General features: G+C 36.5%; 1 protein-coding gene across 5 annotated transcripts in view; it reads left to right on the top strand.

Annotated features, from left to right (window-relative positions):
* The window catches only part of MFS17 (Major Facilitator Superfamily Transporter 17), a 201,795-nt gene that overhangs the window by 121,947 nt on the left and 55,611 nt on the right, over nucleotides 1-24,237 (top strand). For 4 of the 5 annotated variants that reach the window (XM_068284266.1, XM_068284263.1, XM_068284264.1 and 1 more), the window contains 2 exons: nucleotides 16,124-16,284; nucleotides 16,349-17,413. In XM_068284266.1, the coding sequence (XP_068140367.1) occupies nucleotides 16,186-16,284; nucleotides 16,349-17,413 (1,164 nt within the window). In that variant the 5' untranslated portion in view covers nucleotides 16,124-16,185. Of the gene's footprint in view, nucleotides 1-16,123; nucleotides 16,285-16,348; nucleotides 17,414-17,643; nucleotides 17,701-24,237 lie in introns of those variants that run through there. The other variant, XM_068284267.1, reaches the window with a different exon arrangement.

The following is a 24,237-nucleotide window of genomic DNA, read 5'->3' as shown; positions in this document are numbered from 1 at the left end:
GTTTTTCCACTTTGATAGCTATAGGTAAGGAAAGAGTTACAAATTTCAAGGGTATACAAACTTTGACGCGGTCGAAGTAAGCCCCGGCCATCTGGTTTTAATTTCCTATTGTATTTAGGCCTGTTATCGTTTTCGGTTCCGAATGCTTTTGCAGGTTCGAATTGAGGACTTGTTCTCGCCTCCGAGCCAAAATATTGGGTTGACAAATTTTTAGATTCAATTGAATTAAAAGTAATTGTCAAATTTTTTTTTAAATTTATAAAATTAATGCCTTTAAAATATTTTTCAATTAATCAATATACACTGACTTTGTAGGCACTCAAGGGTATGCAACTAAAAATTAAGTAAGTAAGCCGACTCGCCGTCTTGGGTATAAAATACGTGACTAGCCAACGGCCAATTCTGGCCTTGTGGACCGCTTAGTAAAATACGTTTATACGCATATTTTGCATGTTTCTTGTCCGATTTCAATAAAATTTGGTAGTTTTGTAGAAATAGATAAGATTAATTAGTCTGCCGAATTTGAATGCGATAATAAAAAAAACTACAGGAGGAAATCAGATTTTTCTAAATTATGGAGGCGGAAGTGGGCGTGGCAAAATATGAAAAGATGTATACTCTGCGCGCATACTAAGCCAGTGTACACACTAAATTTGGTGACTTTAGCTTTGTTAGTTTTTGATAAAATCAGTCTTGTTTAATTTGCGGGGGCGGAAGTGGGCGTGGCAAAAAGTTTTAACAAATTGTTTCTGCGAGGTAACTGAACGGGCCTACAAACCAAATTTGATGTCTCTTGTTGTTATACTTTTTAAGAAAAACAGTTTTATGTGATTGCTGGGGGGCGTAAGGGGGCATGGCCAAAATTCCTATTAACCCCATACATTTACATACTACACGAGTATACTTACTAAATTTGCTGGCTCTAGCTCTTATAGCCTCCGAGATCTGCGTGTTCATACAGACGGACGGACAGACGGACATGGCTAGATCGACTCGGCTGTGATCAAGAATATATATACTTTATGGGGGCGGAAAAGCTTTCTTCCGCCTGTTACGTACATTTTGGCGACTTTAATATACCATTTTACCTTATGGGTGTATGGTATAAAAATAGTTGGTTGTTGGTTGAAAAATGTTTTTGCGCAACTCAAGCTTTAATAACAGTTTGATGCAAACACTTTATATTTTTGTGTATTTCCTTTCAAATGCAATTAATCAGTCCAACGAAGCAAATGCTAAAATGAGTTCAAGTGCGCGCATAAATGTTGAGGACTTAATAACGGAAATTTTTTGTCGTTCTGTTTTGTGGGACCAAAAATGTAAAAATTACCACAATCGGCTGGTGGTTGAAAAGAATTGGAAAGAGATTGAGAAAAGTCTCCAAGTACCAAAATATAATCGAATGTATTGATCGAAATTCGAGTATAATTGAAAAATTTGTCAGGATACTGCCTTAAATTTTTATACAAACTATTAAACTTTCCTTTTAAACAGTTTCTATTCAGTGGATGGATCCCGGTGTTTTTTTTCATTACAACATTTATAACTGCTGCTGACGCAAAAAATTCTTCGTCTGAACCCATGACGACGATGATTGCAACTGAGACTAAAATTAGAACCCTCGCTAGGTTTCTCGCTTTGCGGAAAGCTTTCACTCTGCCATGCCATCGCTTTGCAGATCGCTGCGATAATTATCGCTTGTAGCATCGCATCGCTTATCGCGGCCACTCTGTCATCAGCCTTAGAAAAAACGTTTTTCCACTTTGATAGCTATAGGTAAGGAAAGAGTTACAAATTTCAAGGGTATACAAACTTTGACGCGGTCGAAGTAAGCCCCGGCCATCTGGTTTTAATTTCCTATTGTATTTAGGCCTGTTATCGTTTTCGGTTCCGAATGCTTTTGCAGGTTCGAATTGAGGACTTGTTCTCGCCTCCGAGCCAAAATATTGGGTTGACAAATTTTTAGATTCAATTGAATTAAAAGTAATTGTCAAATTTTTTTTTAAATTTATAAAATTAATGCCTTTAAAATATTTTTCAATTAATCAATATACACTGACTTTGTAGGCACTCAAGGGTATGCAACTAAAAATTAAGTAAGTAAGCCGACTCGCCGTCTTGGGTATAAAATACGTGACTAGCCAACGGCCAATTCTGGCCTTGTGGACCGCTTAGTAAAATACGTTTATACGCATATTTTGCATGTTTCTTGTCCGATTTCAATAAAATTTGGTAGTTTTGTAGAAATAGATAAGATTAATTAGTCTGCCGAATTTGAATGCGATAATAAAAAAAACTACAGGAGGAAATCAGATTTTTCTAAATTATGGAGGCGGAAGTGGGCGTGGCAAAATATGAAAAGATGTATACTCTGCGCGCATACTAAGCCAGTGTACACACTAAATTTGGTGACTTTAGCTTTGTTAGTTTTTGATAAAATCAGTCTTGTTTAATTTGCGGGGGCGGAAGTGGGCGTGGCAAAAAGTTTTAACAAATTGTTTCTGCGAGGTAACTGAACGGGCCTACAAACCAAATTTGATGTCTCTTGTTGTTATACTTTTTAAGAAAAACAGTTTTATGTGATTGCTGGGGGCGTAAGGGGGCATGGCCAAAATTCCTATTAACCCCATACATTTACATACTACACGAGTATACTTACTAAATTTGCTGGCTCTAGCTCTTATAGCCTCCGAGATCTGCGTGTTCATACAGACGGACGGACAGACGGACATGGCTAGATCGACTCGGCTGTGATCAAGAATATATATACTTTATGGGGGCGGAAAAGCTTTCTTCCGCCTGTTACGTACATTTTGGCGACTTTAATATACCATTTTACCTTATGGGTGTATGGTATAAGAATTCACTGCACAATCTATATCACAGCACTGAAAATAAAAATGACCAATCATAAGAGAGAATAAGGCTGTTAAGATGTTGTATTTGTTTTACGAAAACATCTACGACGAGAATTTGAGATGTTATTAAATGAATTAGTAACGGAATTGTAAGAAATATCAACTTCAATGGTAGGGTGAAGGCTTCACTAGGGGCTGTGTTTGTGATACAGCACTAACAGTGGGATCCGATACAAAAACACGATCAAGGATTCTTTTTTACAACCATTGACCTCGCCAATTGATTCCATCAAATCCAAATGGACCCTAAATCAAACGAAAACCCACATTTTTAACTAAACATGGTCATTACGAGTACACACGAATGCCACTTGGGCTAAAAACAATGCACCAGCAACATTCCAAAGATGTATAAACAATTTATTAGAAGATTTAATCTATAAAGATTGTTTAGTCTACTTAGACGATATTGTTCTTTCCACCTCATTAGAAGAACATTTGGCATCACTAAAAAAGGTCTTTGCTAAATTGCGCAATGCTAATCTAAAACTACTATTAGATAAATGCGAGTTCTTGAAAATGGAAATTTTTAGGTCACGTCATAACCACAGAAGAAATCAAATCAAACCCAGACAAAGTCAAAGCTATTCTGAAATTTACAATCCCGAAAACCCCGAAAGAAATAAAATCATTCTTAGGCTTATGCGGATTCTTCCGTAAATTCATTCCAAATTTTGCACATATTAACATAAACGACCCACATTATATTTCATCCTTTGAAAAGTTAAAATGCCTCCTTATGAACGATCCCATACTTGCATATCCCGATTTTAAAAAACCATTTTTCCTAACCACAGATGCTAGCAATATAGCTTTAGGTGCGTTCCTCTCACAGGACCATAGACCTATTTCTTATGGTAGTAGAACACTTGACGAACATGAACTTAATTATTCAGCCATAAAAAAGGAATTACTATCTATTGTATGGGCAACCAATTATTTTAGGCCATATCTTTTGGGTAGAAAGTTCGAGACCATAAGCCTTTAGTATGGCTCAACAATATAAAAGAACCAAATATGAAACTTCAAAGATGGAAAATAAAACTAAATGAGTTTGATTACAAAATTAAATATTTATGGCAATATGGCAAAGAAAATCACGTTTTGGCGACTTTAATATATAATTTTATCCTATTAGTGTATAGGATAAAGATGATATTTGCAGTTACAAGCTTTGTCGTTCTTTATTCGCTTAATATAGTTTGAATTTCCAACTACTTTTAGCAAATTCTGCTGATAATAGCACCTGTTGGTTCTAGCCATACAGACAACCTGCTCACTTTTTTGCTGCCTATCGTTAAATATCTTATAAACTAGCAAGGTTTATTGACTTCAAGCCGCTTGGGTCGCAGTTTTGATTAACCTATAATATTTTCGTCTCAACCATTAATATTTTAGTATTATACTTAGAACGCTACCAAATTTCGGTTACTATACGTTTTTAATCGCTTTTTATGGTTGCTAATAAAAGACAAATTAATTCGATTTAAAGTAAAGTTTCTCCTTAAGTATAACTACTTGTTGTCCCGTTGTTTCTTTTGGTTATTTTGAACCAGTATTGTTGGTATTGCCGTTTTTTGGGCGTAGAATTTGCTTAAAACTTTATAAATATACTTTTTTTCTGTCATTTATTTTTTCACATTTCAATTAAATTTAATCAATTTAATATAATCAAATATTGTACCATTGAAAACCGGGAAATGGAATGATCCAGTAAGATGGTCAAAAAAAGAACGAGAACAAAACCAGGAAGTCAAAGGGTGACGGTTTTAAGTCTGCACATGAAATTGTGACTTGACCGTATCCCGAACACTTGTGTCAAGACGATTGAACTAAGTTTTATTCTCTGGACACATACGCAAAAAAAACCCTCGCCTGTCAAAAGTGAATATTAAGAACGAATTTGCTTCACAAAAGGCCCACATGGTAAAAATATGTAAAAGTTTTCTCACACATCAAAAAGACCTAAATATAAGTAGTATAACATCTGAAATAGACACTCTGCAACTGGAGTATTCTGCGAAATCCAAATGCTCATGCCATTTCCCTTACCCCCTTACTTTTAGAAGCAATGCATTTTTTTCGGATGATCATGTAACCCAGCATCGTGCCCACCGCAAAACATTTTTTGTTCAACTTATAAGGACTTTTCAACTCAATTGTACTGACGACTTTCGACTTCTTTCGCTGACAACTTTTCTATGACGTCAAGACTTCTCGACTCAGTTCAACTTACTGGCACTCTCTAGCAAGGGCTACAAAAACGAACAGCAACCCAGCACACATTTTACATATATATGGAATTTATAATTGCTTCAATAATATTTCAAATGTGCTGTTTTGTGTTCTATTTTACTCCACAACATTAATTAGTTTTTATACCATACATGGTATATTAAATGGTATATTAAAGTCGCTAAAATGTATGTCGCAGGCAGAAGGAAGCTTCTCCGACCCTATAAAGTATATATATTCTTGATCAGGATCAACAGCCGAGTCGATCTAGCCATGTCCGTCTGGCCGGCCGTCCGTCCGTCCGTCCGTATGAACACGCAGATCTCGGAGGTTATAAGAGCTAGAGCCACTAAATTTGGTATGTATACTCGTGTAGTATGTAAATATATAGAGTTAATTGAAATTTTGGCCACCCCCCTTACGCCCCCAGGAATCACATAAAACTGTTTTTCTTAAAAAGTATAACAGCTAGAGACATCAAATTTGGTTTATATACTCTTTTAGTTAGCGCACAGAAACTAATTGTTTAAACTTCTTGCCACGCCCCCTTTCGCCCCCGGAATTTACATAAAACTGATTTTCTTAAAAACTATGATAGCTACCTACATCAAATTTGGTATGTAGACTAGCTTAATAGACGCGCAGATATTGGCAATTTAAAAATTTTGCCACACCCACTTCCGCCCCCCGCAAATTAAACAAGACTGATTTTATCAAAAACTAACAAAGCTAAAGTCACCAAATTTAGTATGTACACTGGCTTAGTATGCGCGCAGAGTATACATCTTTTCATATTTTGCCACGCCCACTTCCGCCTCCATAATTTAGAAAAACCCGATTTCCTTCTGTAGTTTTTTGACTATCGCAATCAAATTCGGCAGCCAAATTAATCCTATCTGTTTCTACAAAACTACCAAATTTTATTGAAATCTTACTTGAAACATGCAAAATATGCGTATGAACGTATTTTACTACGCGGTCCATAAGGGTAAAATTGGCCTTTGGCTAGTGGCGGCTCCAGAGTGCTCGTGTGTTTGTAGAGTGAGCGAGATAGCATATATATGAAGCATGTAAAAACAATTTAACAGACATACATTTGGTTTTCGAAATTTAAAATTTTTAATTAAATTGTCACCCGATCGTTCCCATGGAAGCAATATAATCTATTTTTATGACAATTGCGTAAAAAGTGACGCAGTTATTGAGTAAAGTCACTGTTCTTTGCCTCCGTGGCTTTGTATGGGAGCTATTTGATATAGTGTGTCGATCCGCCTGTATATACAAGCCTACAAAATTCAACCCTGTAGCTTTAACTGTCTAGGATGAGTTTGCGTTGATCGAGACGGACGGACATGGCCGGACATGGCTATTTGAACTCGTCTCGTCATGCTGATCAAGAATATATATACTTCATTTGGTTGGAAATGCTGTTTCTTTCTATGCGTTGCACACTTCTCACCAAAATTTATGTTTATACCCTATTTGTAAGGTTATGAAAATAAGCGGAATTGATAGACTAATATTTGAAACACAAAAGTTTTAAACAAAACTTTATCCAACTTAAGAGCAATGCCTACTTGCTCAATGTTATTTGACTAGTCACGCTATATTATGGGGTCTTTGCAAAGAAAAGAGCGGTGTTATGAAAAATGTATTAAAATATCTTTCGAAGATTTTGTCTAAAGTTTTGTTTTGGTTTTTCAATAGAAATTGAAATTAACTAAATTGTTAATTGAAAGCCTGTTTTCCTGCACAAAATTCAATTAGTTAAAATTAAATTTAAATTTAAATTCGCCCAATGGTTTCATCTTTTCTAAAGAAATTGTGGGTTAGAATAGTTTTGTGCGAAACCTTAAATTTTTTTATTTTCAAAATCAACATAAAGAAATTTAAGCCAGGATTCATCAAACAGATTTAAAATTTAAAACTTGACTTAATTAGAGAAACAGAAAAAAATATATCCAAATCATTATTTATCATTCAAACTCATAATATTTGCATTTGAACTTGAACTCTTTTTTTATATTATGTTGTTCTTTCCATCGCCTGTTCGTTTGCTTCTCCGCTCATGTTCGTGATTTGGAACTTCGCTGGTTTCTATTGCCAAATCTTCCCATTTGTTCTATTGCTTGTGATGCTTGCAATGCTAAACATTAATTGGTATGTTGCTCACAATAAAAAAATAATTATTTTAAATTGTCGCACAAGAACAGGTTTATCGCGTGTAGCTTATCTTTACAATGTATGTGTGCGGATCTTATAAATGTAGATAACAAAGATAACTTTGGTAGTGTGAGGTTCCACTGTGGGACTTTGTTAGTATGTCTAAATAATGGCTACAACTCGTCAATCCTGATCTGACCTCACGATCTCTTTACTTAACCATGGTTGTATGTTTTCGATGGCTCATACTCCTTTATAAGCATATCTGGTTCATGAAATCCCTCAACATTCTCCAAAACTTATCTGTTAGCATGCAGAACTTTTAACACTCTATACGGAATTTAGGAATAAGTTTCTTAGACACTCCTATAAGTGAGTCGAAATTCCTAACCATCACCAAATCATCTGCCCTATACTTAACGGGATCATTGCTTTTAGAGCCTGCTTTTAACTGGTTATAGGTTTGTATTTTTTCTATACTCCTATCCACCTCATATCGGATTTATCCAATTCCTATCTATGCTTACTTTATTTAACCCATCTAAGCTAGTTTTCCATGCGTCTATGACCTTTTCTCTTTACGCAACTCCGAACAAAACTTTACTTACACCTTTGTGAACGTGTTGTAAGGTGCACATTCAACTGATAGTGTCCCAATACAATCCTTTGTCCTGTTCAGTCGGTGTAGCGATCGTTGGACCCAAGCTTCACGCTGCCTAATTGGCAGTTGGCTTGTTGAGATGCTGTGGCGTATTTTATGTGTTTAACTTCATTTTCGACTACAAAATCTTCAAATTCTTTTCATATGAAGCAAGTTCCTTGATCTACTATAAATAGTTTTTCAATGCTAATACTGCCTTTTTCGACTATGTAGTCTTTGCTGGGTACAGAAGAACTATTTGAATGCATCGATTACTACTAATATGTGCTTGTTGGATCTGCTCTTCTCTATTGGACCATAGTGATATATGAGTCTGACAGCAAAAAAACTGTGGGCATAGGAATGATATGATAAAAATCTCCCCCCTCTTTCACTTTTATCAAAGTAGAATATAAATTTTAATCAGTTTTGTGTGTGCTGTGTACGGGAATTTCAATTAGCAGCAGTCTCAACTTTTGAGTGTGAACTGAACGCGTCAGAATAGCAAGTTCTTGAAGGACGTGGAAATCCGAGAGTTAGATATAACTATCTTTTGATTCGGATGGTATTAAGGGTAAATAAAAGAAAAATCCCCAAAATAGTTTTGTGTCTTATACAGTGTTATTATAGAGACGGCGTTAGCGAAGCAAAGTGAAAATTTCAAATATTGAGACATTTATATATGTCAACATCGCGCTTTCCGCTTATGCTGCCTCACCTGTAATCCAGAAACTGCAACCAGAACACAGGCTCGGAAAAATTTGTTTGTTGTCTAAATGATACAATCGTAAAGGAAATGAAATTCAATGGAAGGTATATTTTCGTTAGTTAATAATTTTTCAGAATCTAAGTTTGCATGTAAATTCACAATGCAACCAGATGCTTTAGCTCTATTTGGAATATGTTAAGCTTTCTATTTTCAACAGCTACACCAACACAACGAAAGATCTTTCTGCGTGCGAAAAATTAACAAGCTGTAAATGTATTAAAAACCCAAATTTTCCTTTTAATATTTTTGTTGAAATTTATTTGATGAAATCACGAGCCTGGACCGGAATGCTACATGGATAGTCTCCGACGTATATACGCACAGTGATAACAGTGCAATAACACTCGAGTGTGGTGGCCAAACAACGAGCTTGGCACGGCCTAAGTTTTCGTTATGGTCGCAAGAAAGTCTAAGCGAGAGAAGAATGCGAAAAGAATGCCTCAAAGCCAGACGCAAGCAGCAGCGGGCCAGAAGAAGTCCCTCGTTCCAAAGGCTACTGGACGTTTATAAAACGCGGCGTCCACTCTTAAATAGAGCAAGGCTAACTGCTGGAAAATGCTCTGCGCAGATGCCGATGACCAACCCTTCGTAGCGGCTTACAAGTTGCTAATGGGCAAACTTGCCAAACGCCCATTCCCCACAGACGAAGTGCTACTCGCAAACATTGTAAAAACGCTATTACCAGAGCGGCCAACAGTTGCAGGAGCCCAACAACGGACTAGTCTCGGCTATAGTAGTAATAAAGAAATCGTGCTGGCTGCCAAGCGGATTAAAAGCAACAAATCGCCTTGCCCTTATGGATTTTCTGCTGGTATCATCAAGCTCATCGCAATGTATCAGCACTCTGGCCGATGTATTCAACTCCTGTCTGTAACAAGGAGTCTTTCCAGCAAGATGAAAAAGGCAGAGGCTGGTACTACTCCCGAAAGGCGGGAAAACGGACTACCCTTCAGCGTACAGGCCGTTCTGCTTGATAGATGTGCTGGGAAAGGTATTCGATCATTCGCAACAGACTAGCACCAGCACCAGTCTGGCTTTCGAAAGAAGCGTAGTCCGAAACGCATTCAACTCAGCGAACTGGATGTGCATAATTGAGTCACTGCAGCGCTTAGCTGCACCAGAATACCTGGATGCAATGATTCGCAGTTTTTTCGAAGACCGGATCCTGATGTACGAAACGGACAGAGGGCAACAGGAATATAAAATAACAGGTGGAGTCCCAGAAGGTTCGGTGCTTGCTCCAACCCTGTGGAAGCTTGGAGAAGCAGAGGCCAGGAAAAACGACGACGTGCAATCAATTGTATCCTGGATGCACAGAAGACAGGGGCCGTATTAATCAGCAGCAAGAAAAGTGTGGAGGCTGCTACCATTCATGTTGGAGGTTGCGCCATGCCATGCCATGGCAATTAGATATCTCGGGATGATGGCAGACCATAGGCTAACAAAGCAGCAAGTGCAACATCAGCGTTACCAGGGTTAATGTCCTACCACGGTGGCCCCGACAAAAAATCAGATGGCTCATCACCACGGTGGTACGATCCGTACTCCTATATGCAGCAAAGATATGGGCTCCAGCGATGGCGATCCACTGATACAGAAAGATCTTTCGTTGTGTTGGTGTAGCTGTTGAAAATAGAAAGCTTTACATATTCCAAATAGAGCTAAAGCATCTGGTTACATTGGGAATTTACATGCATACTCAGTTTCTGAAAAATGAAAATTATTAACTAACGAAAATATACCTTGAATGAAACGTTAAGCAAGGGGAATCTTTTAGAAAAATTACCAATACTTGATGAAAACTATTTCCGATGCTGTTGAAGGGAAAATGCATATGTTAAATGTACAATAATGAATGAAATTAACTTACATTAATCTCTTGAACACACACACATGCATACAATGCTCTCCCCAATTGGGTTATTTAAAAAAAACTTGGGACAAACTGATCAGTTAGAATTCACGTGAAGGAAAGAAAGAAAATTTTTCCAAAAACCACGCTGTTCAACAAGCTTCTTTTGCCTTATTATAGTATAAAACAGCATTTCAATGCAATTGTCATAAATTTTTACATTACTTAATATCTGTAGATAAAAAAAAAATAAACTATTTTTAGATATTTGTCTAATAAGCAGCCAGGCTAAAAAAAATTCTAGATGAAAGCAGCGAGTAAGATGAAAGAAAGTGTTCAAAGTAGCATGCAACCAAGTATTGCTGCTAGTAACTTTTGTACAAGCTGGAATCTTCGAAAACTGTTCAAAATGAATTTTTCCTTTATTTATATGAATCGAAATAGGCGCTTATGAGTAAAAAATACGCAAACGTTTTTTTAGGTGGCGCACTTGAGAGATTTTCACACATATATCCAAATGTATGCGGAAGGCATGCATGTGTTACTTATGGGCTGACCACTAGAGCTGCAAAGTGCACGCTCAGCGTTTCAACAGTGTTAATATTTTCGAAGCTCTTGTCACATAATTATTTTTATTTTTTAGTGTAATATACCTGTTTCATGTAGATCCCGTAGGAACGAATGATTAAGACCAGCTGCAGTAAATTCAGTTGTTGCTAAAATATTTTTTTTTATAAATGTTGAAATAAAGTTTGGCATACTGATTTGCGATCGCAACACAATATTTTGAGAACAAATTTGTATGTGGATACACATCTTAACTACTACGAGACATTTTCGCGCACGTAGTGGCAAACTTTATTAATAATAGCTTTGCTATGTCCTTTTTTTTGAGTTTTTAACAATACTTATAAGCTTTACGCAATGAGTTGTATTAACGCATTAAAATCATCGATTGCGCTTTTTGGACTACCTGCTCGATTAGTGACTGATCAAGGCAAAAGTTTTACGGGGCGAAATTTGTCAAATTCTGTGCTTCTCAGCAAATTCAGCTTCACCTGATAGCGACAGGTGCTAGCCGGGCAAATGTACAGGTCGAAAGGGTAATGAGCACTTAAAAAAATCTATTAACTTTCGTTGAATCTAGTGAGCGTTCATGGCAAGATGCTATAGTTGATGTTTAATTAGCATTAAATTGTACAAAATTGAGTCCGTTAGAATTATTAATCGGTAAGAGTGTTCGACCATTGGGATTAGGTTTAAATGAACAAAGATTTCAGGCTGCTAGAAATATGGACAATGCAGCATGCTATGGCAAACTTAGATTTAATAAAGACAAGGCAAAAGTAGTCAAATTAAGTAAGGGAGTTTATGTTCTTATCAAAAATAGTGAGCGTCAACAGACTAAGTTAGATCCTAAGTTTCGTGGACCGTTTAAGGTCACAGAAGTATAAGAAGGCGATAGATATACGTTAAAGTCCATGTCAAGTAAAAGACAGTATAAGTACTCAAATGATAATTTTCGGAGAATGCCAGAAGGGCATGTACCAAGCGAGCTGGATATCGACGGAGATGAGTATGATTCATCTATTGAAAACTACCATAATGGCACTATTAGAGACAGTGGTGAAATGGGTGAAACAGACCGTATTGAAACAGTTGGAAAGGACTGTGATGAAGAGACGGGTGAAAAAGACCGTATGGACTAGTGCATGAGACACTAAGGAAATGATGATGTGGCTATGCTACGTGGTGGTACCTTGCCGAGGATTCTTGAAACGTAAATGAAAACATTAAGCAAATAGAATGTTTATAAAATTAAACGCGAAAACGTGGCTTGATAAGAAAGAAGGAGGACATAAAGTAAGTGTTGAAGAAGTATGAAAAAACGAATGTTGAAATATGCATGTAAACAAGTTACGAAATATGTTATAAAAAATAAGAGATTTTGAATTAAGACGTACATTGTTGATGGCGAGTTCAAGTTTTTAATGTACAACTGTAAATCGCTAAAAGAATTAAAAGAGCAATAAGGTGTACTCGAGCATGTAAAAATTTTGATAATAAATGTTTCATAAATTTAAATAATTACTTAAATCGTTATTGAACTAGAAGCGTTTAAAAAATGTACTAAATATTGGCATTTTATGAAGTTTGGTGGAATACAACTAACAAGTATCACCTAGTATCACTACCGCCCTACATACACTGGGTAGGCGAAACATTTACCTATCAGATGTATATGGTCCCAATATGCGGAGACCTGCGACACCGATGCGTAAGCCATAAAACTAAGGCAAACTCGCCTAAAAAATGCGCTGCAGGTATAAAGAAGAAGAAGAGCGCATGCGTATTGGCCTGTAGCTTCTACGTATTTAAGTGATAACATTGCGTAATGCTGTTTTGCAAATACTACCTGTTTATGTGCATATATGCCTTTCTACAATGTTAAATTGATAATTACCTGGATTGCAAAAACTGACAAGACAGGTAAATGTTATTTAAGTTGATGAAAAATTTGTCCTAGTTGCAGGTTGGTCGTTTTTATTTCCGTTTACCTAATTGAATGTAAATATTAAGTTTCTTAACTAATTAATACAACAAGAGATATACCGATTTGGCCTTCTACCTAATTAGTTCAAAAAATATAATATGAAGTGCTAATTATTCCTCTCGGTTGCGACAGTTTATTTTTAACTCAATAAGTGGAAACACCTTAAATCCGGATTGAATAGTATTTGTCAATATAATTCAAGACAGTTTTATTTATTTGTGGAAAAATGCCGACTCACGAAAGGGATTTAATAGAATATCAGTGTTTACCAATTGGAGATCTATCCGAAGAAGCACAGGAATGTAAAAACAAGGACTACAAAAGGTTCAGATATACTAATACATTAAAAACTTCTCGTGTTAGACAAAATGAAGCCTCTTCGGATCCACTTATTGCATCACTGAGATAGGTGCGATCACGAAAGGATTTGGAAAAATTTTATTTTTTACTTTTTGTAATTATGTTAGAAAATCAAAATAAAACATTAAAAAATGTTTCATAGTCGTTTAAAACAATGAAAAATTCCATTTGTGATTGAAAAAAAACCGGGTTTCGCTCCATTTTTAAAGAAAAACATGCTTGGATATATTTTCTGACTTTGACCTTGAATATTAAAGCACCACGAACACCCAGCATTATTTATCATATGCTTTTTAAATTTTTAAAATCTCTTTATTGGTTTAGAAGCTATGATTTTTGCAAAGTAAAATGCCAAAAGGCCCCACTCTCTCGCGTAGAAGCCTCTCACTCTCAGCTTATACACGCCTCGACATAATAGGGGTAATCTGAGAGCAGTGTGTCCATCTCATCTTTACATAGATTTATAACAAATATCACTGTGCTCAATTTTATCAAGACCATTTTAGAATTAGCGGACGTTGAGGATACTATGCGCAGTACGTTCAAGTGGTCCCTACGACACCAGAACAAAGCCTGTTACGCGCGAGCCCAAGCAGATAACTGACCACCTCCCACCCGACTGACCTAGGGGTGGAGCCGTATAACGCACGGCACGAATCGCGTGGACAAATACACAATAGAAAAAACACACAAACAAATAATACTATAGCTATCTATTAACTAAATGGGATAGGATAGATGTTTTAAGCATATTAATAGGAAACTCTGAGCAGATTACAGGGATTAGAAGGTTGTAATCAGAGCAGAGGACCCCAAAAGGTTTATGCATGGCATAGTTAGAATGAAGCAAGTAAGTCGACTCGTCGACTTGGGTATACCATACACCTGGTAAAACAAATATTTCAAATTTCGAAGACCAAATGTATGTCTATTAAATTGTTTTTACATGCTTCATATATATGCTATCTCGCTCACTCTACAAACACACGAGCAATCTGGCGCCGCCACTAGCCAAAGGCCAATTTTACCCTTATGGACCGCGTAGTAAAATACGTTCATACGCATATTTTGCATGTTTCAAGTAAGATTTCAATAAAATTTGGTAGTTTTGTAGAAACAGATAGGATTAATTTGGCTGCCGAATTTGATTGCGATAGTCAAAAAACTACAGGAGGAAATCGGTTTTTTCTAAATTATGGAGGCGGAAGTGGGCGTGGCAAAATATGAAAAGATGTATACTCTGCGCGCATACTAAGCCAGTGTACATACTAAATTTGGTGACTTTAGCTTTGTTAGTTTTTGATAAAATCAGTCTTGTTTAATTTGCGGGGGCGGAAGTGGGCGTGGCAAAATGTTTAAATAGCCAATATCTGCGCTTCTATTAAGCTAGTCTACATACTAAATTTGATGTCGGTAGCTATCATAGTTTTTAAGGAAATCACTTTTATGTAAATTCCGGGGGCGGAAGGGGGCGTGACAAAAAGTTTAAACAATTAGTTTCTGCGCGCTAACTAACCGAGCATATAAACCAAATTTGATGTCTCTAGCTATTATACTTTTTAAGAAAAACAGTTTTATGTGATTCCTGGGGGCGTAAGGGGGCGTGCCCGAAATTCCAATTAACTCTGAACATGTGCATACTACACGAGTATACATACCAAATTTGGTGGCTCTAGCTCTTATAGTCTCCGAGATCTGCGTGTTCATACAGACGGACGGACGGACGGAAGGACGGACGGACGGACACCCTATGGGTGTATGGTATAAAAACAACGACTAAGAGATAAAGGTATCAAAGGTAAGCCACGAAGAGCAAATAGCAAGAACTGCTTTTGAACGGATTCAAGTCTAATCTGGTGCGACTCATGTTGAGGTGACCAAATGCAAGATCCATACTCTAAAATAGGACGGACAAGCGAAGTAAAAAGAACTTTAGTTGTATAGGGGTGATCAAATTCATTTGACCATCTTTTAATGAAACCCAGGACACTCATGGCCTTTGCGACCGTGGTGGAAATATGGGTGTTAAAATTGAACTTATGGTCTATAAGTACGCCCAAATCATTGTTTAGAAAATAAGTGACCAGTTGAAGAGACTTACGAAAAAAAGTCATTACCTTACATTTGGTAGTGTTAAGATTTAGTAGATTAAACTGGCACCAGGATTGAAAGTTTTTAAGATCAGCTTGTAGCCGACTAAATAAATTTGTATCTTTATAAGTAAGACAAAGCTTGACTTAAAATTGGATATATGCCCAACTTGCTAATTATTGTCAAGCGATGAAAGCAAAAAACATTTTTTTTGTTGGTTTCGAAAATATTATAGGGGAATCTGTTTTTTCCGACGTATAGTTTTCCCTTTTTTTGTGCAGAATATATTGGGAGGCAAAAAAAAAAAAAAACACAATGTAGAGTTGAAGAAAACCTAGGAAAATTCGCAATAATGCCCACTACTCAATATACCTACATATAAACCGATCTCTAGATTGTAACATTTGTAATTTCAATGTACCGAAACCGAAATTTTTTTTGACTATACTAAGTGACACCGGAATCTTTTAAAATTAAAACAAAATTAACTTTTAAAATATTCAGTATTGGTATAGTGTAAAATAATATCGTCTAATTACAGATAAAATACCAGCTCGATTGGTGCTGTATTTCCTTTCCTGGTCTGGTTTTCTGGTCTCATTTATGATGCGTAATGATATGAATTTTGCTTTGGTAGCTATGATTCCAAATGACAATTCAACAAACAGTCAAATAAATAACTCTTCATTAACGTTGTCTGTGGTAATTTATATAATATCTTAATTTTCAAAAAAACTATCAATGATTTGTAACATCACGTTTTTAGGGCCCTGATGACTCTACATCTATAGTGAAATCTGTTATAATCAGCTCTTTCTATTGGTGTTATGTGCTATCGCAGGTAGTAGGCGGAATCGCCACTCAATCGTTTGGAACTAAGAGCGTGTTTGGATGGTCACAACTGGCTACTGCATTTTGCAGTCTACTTATTCCCATAGCAGCCCAATTGCATTTCGGAATTGTGATTGTTTTGCGTTCTATTCAGGGGTTTGCATCAGGTTTAACATGGCCTGCGATGTATGCATTAGTTGGCTACTGGATACCACTCTCGGAACGTTCGCGGTTTATGTCAAGTTTTCAAGGATTTAGTATTGGAATTGGCTTAACGTATCCTCTATGTGGATTTATAATATCAGAATTTGGATGGTGTTACGTTTTTTACACAACCGGTTTATTAGGTATCGTCTGGTGTATAACGTGGTATTTTTTGGCTTTTAACACACCACGCCAACATCCTCGAATAACTCAAGAGGAACTAAATTATATTGAACATAATGTTGGCAAAGAAGTTAAAATATCAGATAGTGTAAAAGCTCCGTGGGCTCAAATATTCAAATCGTTGCCGGCTTGGGCGATTGCCATAACAACATTTGGAAGAATATTCGTACATTATATTTTTATTGTATGTGGACCAACGTTTATGAATCACATTTTAAAGTTCGAGTTCGGTACAAATGGATTTCTATCTGGAATGCCATTTATTTGCTCATACATCTCTTCAGTATTATTTTGTTATGTTGCTGACAAATTATTATTACATAATGTTTTAAGTCTTACAAACGTAAGAAAATTGTTTACAGCTTTGTCGCAGATAATTCCAGGTCTATTAATATATTGCATTGGATATATAAGTAACATATATTTATTGATAACACTGTGGTTTATTGCTGTCATTTTTATAACAGCATCCTATGCAGGGGCAATGGCAAATATAATCGATATCGCTCCCAATTATGGACATTCAGCAGCAGTTTTAGCGTTTTGTCAAACAATACATATGTCAGCTTCATTTATATCGCCATTGATGACTGGATTTTTAGTTACTCAGGAGGTAAAGTATAAAAGTAAAACTTATAACATCGTTTTTTTCATCGTTTTATTCAACAAGTGTTCCATATTTCCGACTGATGTATTTTTAATATAATGAATATTTTTTATTTAAAATTAGATACTATTACTATTAGATACTTTTTGTTATCAATGATTGAAAACTATTTAGCATTATTATTGTTTTGGTTTTTCTTTTGCTTCTGCTATAAATTAAAAAATAATTGCACCCAGAGGGCCCGACCTAACTTCGACCGTCAAACTGAAAAAACGTAGGCTGAAGGAATGCGGCGCATATAGCTGGTATGATTTTTAATCGTGTATGTCTAAATAACAGCTGTATAATAAAGTTACACAATTTGGAAGAAATTTGGCACAGTCATTAATAGCCATATCTAGCTGTCAACTATTATCTTTTGGGGCGAAAACGTTAAAAAAAACCGAAGTTTTTGTGAAAAGTCACTGTTTTTGACCGATTGTTCATATGGAAGCTGCAATATGAAATTGTCACCTGATCTTGATTTGGCACGATTATTAACAGATATTGAACAGATGAGTGTTTAATTTTAAAGCAATCGCGTTAAAAGTGACTAAGTCACTGTTTCGACCTATCGTTCCAATGGAAGCTGTATGACTTAGTCATCCGATCTTGATCGAATTCTGTTCATTCATTAATAAATAAATTAATGAGAAATACAAACTGTGCAGACGGAGGGACATACGGACATAGATACATAGCTGTCATATAAACATAAGATAAAATAGCATGCTTAGGATTGCTCCATCCTAAGATTGTAGGCTGTTTTTTGGCGAACATTTGACCCTTTAAATAAAATATTTTTTTCACATTGACATTGAAAATAGGGAAGGAAAAATATATGAAGACTTGAATAAAGTTCTAGTAAGTAGTTTTGAACATGATGTAAAGTTGAATTTGACTTTATAAATACATATATAAGGGAGCATAGTATAATATTTATAACAACTTGCCTTTTTTTACATTTGTAATTAGGGTATATTATTTTTGGTCAGAAGTGTGCAACGCATTGAAGAAAGCATCTCCGCCCAATTGAAGTATATGTATTCGTGATCAGCACAACGAGACGAATTTGTATACATATGTTGTGTCCACAGTAGAGAGGTACGCATTTCAATTAAAAACGGTAATTAATTTTTAGATTTTCGGAAATCGTGTGGCTTGAACCGATTGACTTCCTGGCGATCTCTTGTACTTTGTCGAAGAGGTATACCAAAACGTCTTCGCGAAGATTGGTTTCGATTGTGAGCTTCATTCGACGTTGCTGCATTTTCACTAGAATCAGGAACAGTTTCTTGAAGGGTATTCGAAAGATCGGTGTGCGTTTCTGGCTGGTCTTCTTGTAATTCTGGTGTTGAACAAGAAGCTGGTTTTGGTATTTCAGGAACGAACCAATACTTTCTCGGGTTGTCCTCTGACGTGTTGTCTGACATTCGTGGTTTGATTTGGTTGAAATGACGCTTGATAAAGCCCTTTGATGTACGTACGACGTACAGCATTCGTTCGATCAATAGTGCCTTCGATACACTTTTCTCCCCTCGATAAATTTCGGGTAAATACCTTTTGATTTGTGCTGTATTTTGTCAGCTCTTGCCTAGTTTCGACAGGCTTTTCAAAAAGTTGACTTAATACGGTGCGAACTGAACGACCGTGAATTAACTTAGCAGAAGATTTACCTTGTGCATTGGGGGTGGATCTGTAAGAAGCAAGATATTTCGTTACTGCTGTTCGTACAGGCAAACTTTCCTGAATATTTTTCCTGACAGAAATTTTAAAAGATTGTACGATTCGCTCAGCTAATCCATTAGAGGCTGGGTGAAATGGTGCTGTTGTTATATGCTTGATTCCATGGAGTATGCAAAACTCTTTGAATGCTTCAGACGTAAGCTGCGGTCCGTTATCGCTGACCATAGTCTTAGAATATCCTTCGATTGCAAAAATTGAAGACAAAGTCATTTGAACAGTAAACGGTAACTGCGAGTATGCGTCTACACAAATTAACAACATGGCATCGAATATTGGGCCAGCGAAGTCGATGTGAATTCGCTCACAAGCAGTGGTTGCTGTAAGCTAACTCTGGTATTGTCGTGGTGGCGCTGGATTGTTGCTCTTGCAGATGTTGCATGGTTGAGCTAGATTTTTAATGTCTTCATCAATGGCAGGCCACCAAACATGTTTCCTTGCAATTTGCTTCATGCGAACAATGACCCAATGTCCCTCATTTAAAAGTTTAAGGACTTTTGGACGTAGACTGGTTGGAATCACCATTCGATTTGCATCTGACGGTAAACAAGTATTAAAGTATTGCAATAAATCTTTGTTGCCACCTTCTAACTTTTCTGGCCATCCTACAAAAACGTAGTGCAGGACTTGTTTGAGGATTTTATCGTTATTCAAATGCTTGAGAATGGTTTCTGCATTAACCGGTGGATTGATTTCCCTTATTAAGTTGCAAATTCCCCCTCTTTATCGAATTCTATATCAGTTCCAATTGGTAGTAGGGAAAGAGCATGGGCATTGCCATGTGCAGATGTTGCCCGATACTGGATATCAAAATTATAAGCCATTAGAATGATACCCCAACGTTGTAGTCTGTTTGAAGTCATCAATGGAAGATGTTTCCCTGGATTGAAGATCGACACAAGCGGCTTGTGATCGGTTAACAGTACGAACTTCCTCCCTACAGATATTGGTGAAATCGTTTATTTCCGAAAATGATTGACAATCCCTCTTTTTCTATTTGATTGTATATCTCTTGATGTTTGTCGAGTGTTTTCGAAGCAAAAACAATGGGTCTCTCGTGACCATCTTGTTGAATATGACAAAGGGCTACTCCGTCTTTTAGGTCTATTTTGCTGAATTGCTTACCATGACGAATTATGTGAAATAGGGACTCTTTTGTTGGTAATGGATACTGTGCGTTAACTGACTCCTTAAAGTCACCACAAATCCGAATGACGGCTTTTGCAAAATTTGGGTGTTGCTGTAGATTTTAAAAATACGCTGCCTTTGAAATCTTTTATGGTACCCATGGCAGGCTGGAACACTGAGTTATTTTTGCAGCAAAATTCGTTAATTCGAATATTTTCTTGCTCATATACATATTTAACATGTTTGGACAATGTCGAATCCAAATTTTTTAAATAAATCTGTTCCGAAAATATTGGATTCGTCTCTTTTAATAGTAACAATGATTACAATATTTTCGACTTTTTCTCCACACTTTGCGACAGTGTGAACTTCGCCTAGTATTGGTGTTGGAATGTGTGTATATGCGAAAAATTCTCTGGAACATTATTATTATTATTATTTATTATTATTATTATTATTATTATTATTATAATTATAATAACTAACGGGTTAAGAGTGCTAGCTGCAAAGGCCATCAACTCGACCGTTAACTTATATCTTATTGAGTAAGTTATTTACACCTAGGAATTTGATTACTAATTTTATGTTATTGGGTGTGGGTGAAATAAGAAGAGAGGTGGATTGGGTTTGGCCAAATAGACAAATCCTTGAATTATGCAGTTGTGGGCAGGTATCCAATATGTGTTTGGTTGATAATTCTCCCTCGCACAAGAGAGCTCTTAGACCCAAGAAACTTAATGATATTAAGGCGCTTGTTAAGGCTATCTCTAAGATTAACACAATGTTGCTTAAATGTAAGTGGACTGTCGAGCGTAAGGCCGAGAACTTTAAGACTAGATGTATATTCTAATGTTGTGTTATTTACAGTTAGAGTCGGATATTTATTTATTTATTTATTTACGTCAACTAACACAGCAGTCGACGAAAAAGCTTAAGCTAAAGACAGATAGTAATTAAATGGAGAAGGTAGCTTAGCTTTATACACAACTAAACATCCCCGGCCCGGTGGAGGTGTTTTATTTGCACAAGGTGCCAGCTATGCCCCGATTCACAGCCAATGTGGCCAGGGATGAGTTGCAGCCAATCCAAGTCCAGAATATTTTGATTGGTTTCGCTGTAGATGATTAAAAAGTATAGCGCGAAGAGAAGTGACAGAAAGATGAGGAGAGATAAGGTGAGAAAGGTTGTTAAAAGATTGGCAAAGAACACGAAGAGGTTCGTGAAGAGAGTAGTTAGTCAGAAAAAAGTTTCTGGTCCGACGTGAGGGAACACAAAAATATCTAGTAAATTGGTAGAAATGACTTCGCCGTTGACTAGTTTATGGAGAAAGAGAATGCCAAAAACAAGCCTACGGTTATAAAGTGAAGGAAGATTAATAAGAAGAAGTCTGCCAGAATAAGAAGGTAGGCGAAGACCCGGGTCCCAATTTAGACCGCGTAGCGCAAACTTAAGGAATTGATTCTGTACCGATTCAATACTACGCTGGTGAACATCATATTGCGGGTTCCACACTGGCGAGCAATATTCTAGAGTAGGGCGAATTAACGAAGAGTATAAAACCTTTGTTACATAGGGATCATCAAATTCTTTGGCCCAAGAAGGCTGCTTGCTCTGTTGACAATTGAACAAAGATGAACATTAAATGAAAGTTTAGGGTCAAACATAACGCCTAAGTCTTTGAATGATGGAACACAATCTAACAGAACAGACTTAATAGAGTAATGAGCTAGGAGCGGAGACAAACTACTGAAAGTCATAAAAGAACACTTAGAGGCATAAAGGTGTAATTTATTAACGTGGCACCAATCACAGAACGCATCGAGATCTGATTGCAAGTACTGTTGGAAAGAAGGATCATTATAGGAATAACAAATCTTGACGTCATCCGCAAACATGAGCACGCGTGAATGAGCCAAGGCCAAAGGCAAATCATTTATAAACAATGTAAATAATAGTGGGCCCAGATGACTGCCTTGGGGTACACCTGACGTAACTCGAACAGTTTTAGATATCGAGGAACGAAAAGACACCTTTTGGGTTCTGCCAATAAGATACGACTTTAACCAACCCAATAATTTTGGTGAAAAACCCATGATGTTAAGTTCCGCGAGAAGCAAAGAATGATCAACCGTATCAAAAGCCTTACTGAAGTCAGTATAAATAACATCAGTTTGACACTTTTTACGGAAGCCATGGTGTACAAGGGTAGTCAATTCTAAAAGGTTGGTAAGCGACGAACGACCTTTCATGAAACCATGCTGACAAGGAGAAATAGTGGATCTGGATAGATGTTGAAGAGAAGACGTAATAATTTTCTCAAACAGTTTAGGTATTGCCGAAAGTTTGGCAATGCCACGGTAGTTGGAAACATCCGATTTGCAACCCTTTTTAAAAAGCGGAATAATAAATGACTCCTTCCAAATATCAGGAAATCTACAAGTCTCACTCGATATAAAGAATAACCGAGCTAAAGGCTTAGATAGGGAAATCGAACACATTTTAAGGATGCAACTAGGTATATCATCAGGCCCGGGAACGAAGGAAGACTTCATAGATGACAAGCTAGAGAGAATACAGTCTTCAGTAATACTGGGAAAAAACATACAATTTAAATGTGGGATTGAAAAGGGATAGGGTGTGGGATCCGAAACAGTAGTAGAATATGTCGACTGAAAAAATTTAGCAAACAGATCTGCAATATCTAAATCATTATTAGCAGACTGGTCGTTAAGTCTGAAGGTGGAAGGTAGTACATTAGAGCGTCTTTTGGAATTCACAAAGTTGTAAAATCTTTTGGGGTTCTTATAAAATTCAACCTTACAGCGAACGAGATAATTGTTGTAGCATTAAGTATTTAAAAGACAAAATGGAGATTTGGCTATACAATAATTTGCATAGTCAAGTATCGAACCAGTTTTTTTTAAATCTTTTAAAATATCTCGATTTAATGTTACGAAGATTAGAGAGCCTACGTGTGAACCAGACTGGCGAGCTGGAGACGGTAGAGACATTCACATAAGGAACGCATTTATCAATTAGAGAATTAAGAGCAGAATAGAAAAACTTCACTGCACAATCTATATCGCAGCACTCAAATAGAAACGACCAATCAAAAGAGAAAATAAGGCTGTTAAGAAGATTGAAATTTGTTTTACGAAAACATCTACGACGAGAATTTGAGATGTTTTTAAATAAATTAGTAACGGAATTGTAAGAAATAGTAACTTCAATAAGAGGATGATAAGGATCTTCAGGTTTCACTAGTTGCTGTGTTTGCGATACAGCACTAACAGTGGGATCAGAGACAAAAACAAGATCAAGGATTCTTTTAGAACAGTTAAGGAAAGAATTCAACTGATTTAGTGGACATTCAAGTAGGCTATCAAGAAAAACATGTTGAGATGAAGGAATTAAGAAAGATAGATTATCATCAACAAGCCAAGAAATATTAGGCAAGTTAAAATCACCTAAAACTATAAGAACATCACGATCTTTAAGACGACCAAAAATAGTTCGTAAAGCATCAGCATGGTGCACGTAGATCATGATATCAGAAGCTGGAGGAATATATGAACAAGAGATATATAGGCTAAAGTTAGAACATGTAACTTCGACGCAAATAAACTCAACACCTAAGGGGAGATCAATCGGCACCACACTTGAAGACAGATTCGAGTTTACAGCAATGAGTACTCCACCGCCACGACGACCAACACGATCAAGCCTATAAGAAATAAAATTATTAGAAAGAATTTCATTATCTAAAACAGAGGAGTTAAGCCAAGTTTCAGAGAAAGCTAATATGTCAGCCGAAAAGGTTTGGCTATCACAGAAAAGGTTCGACAGCTTGGTAAGAAGTCCTCTTACATTTTGATAATGAATGCAAAGACTAGACGTTATTAGTTTTTTGAAGCAGAAGA

This window comes from Drosophila tropicalis, unplaced genomic scaffold, assembly GCF_018151085.1.
Source record: "Drosophila tropicalis isolate 14030-0801.00 unplaced genomic scaffold, ASM1815108v1 contig_377, whole genome shotgun sequence".
NCBI classification, from domain to species: Eukaryota; Metazoa; Arthropoda; class Insecta; order Diptera; family Drosophilidae; genus Drosophila; species Drosophila tropicalis.
The sequence above is the reverse complement of the archived record's forward strand: the minus strand, read 5'-3'. Positions and strand labels throughout refer to the sequence as shown.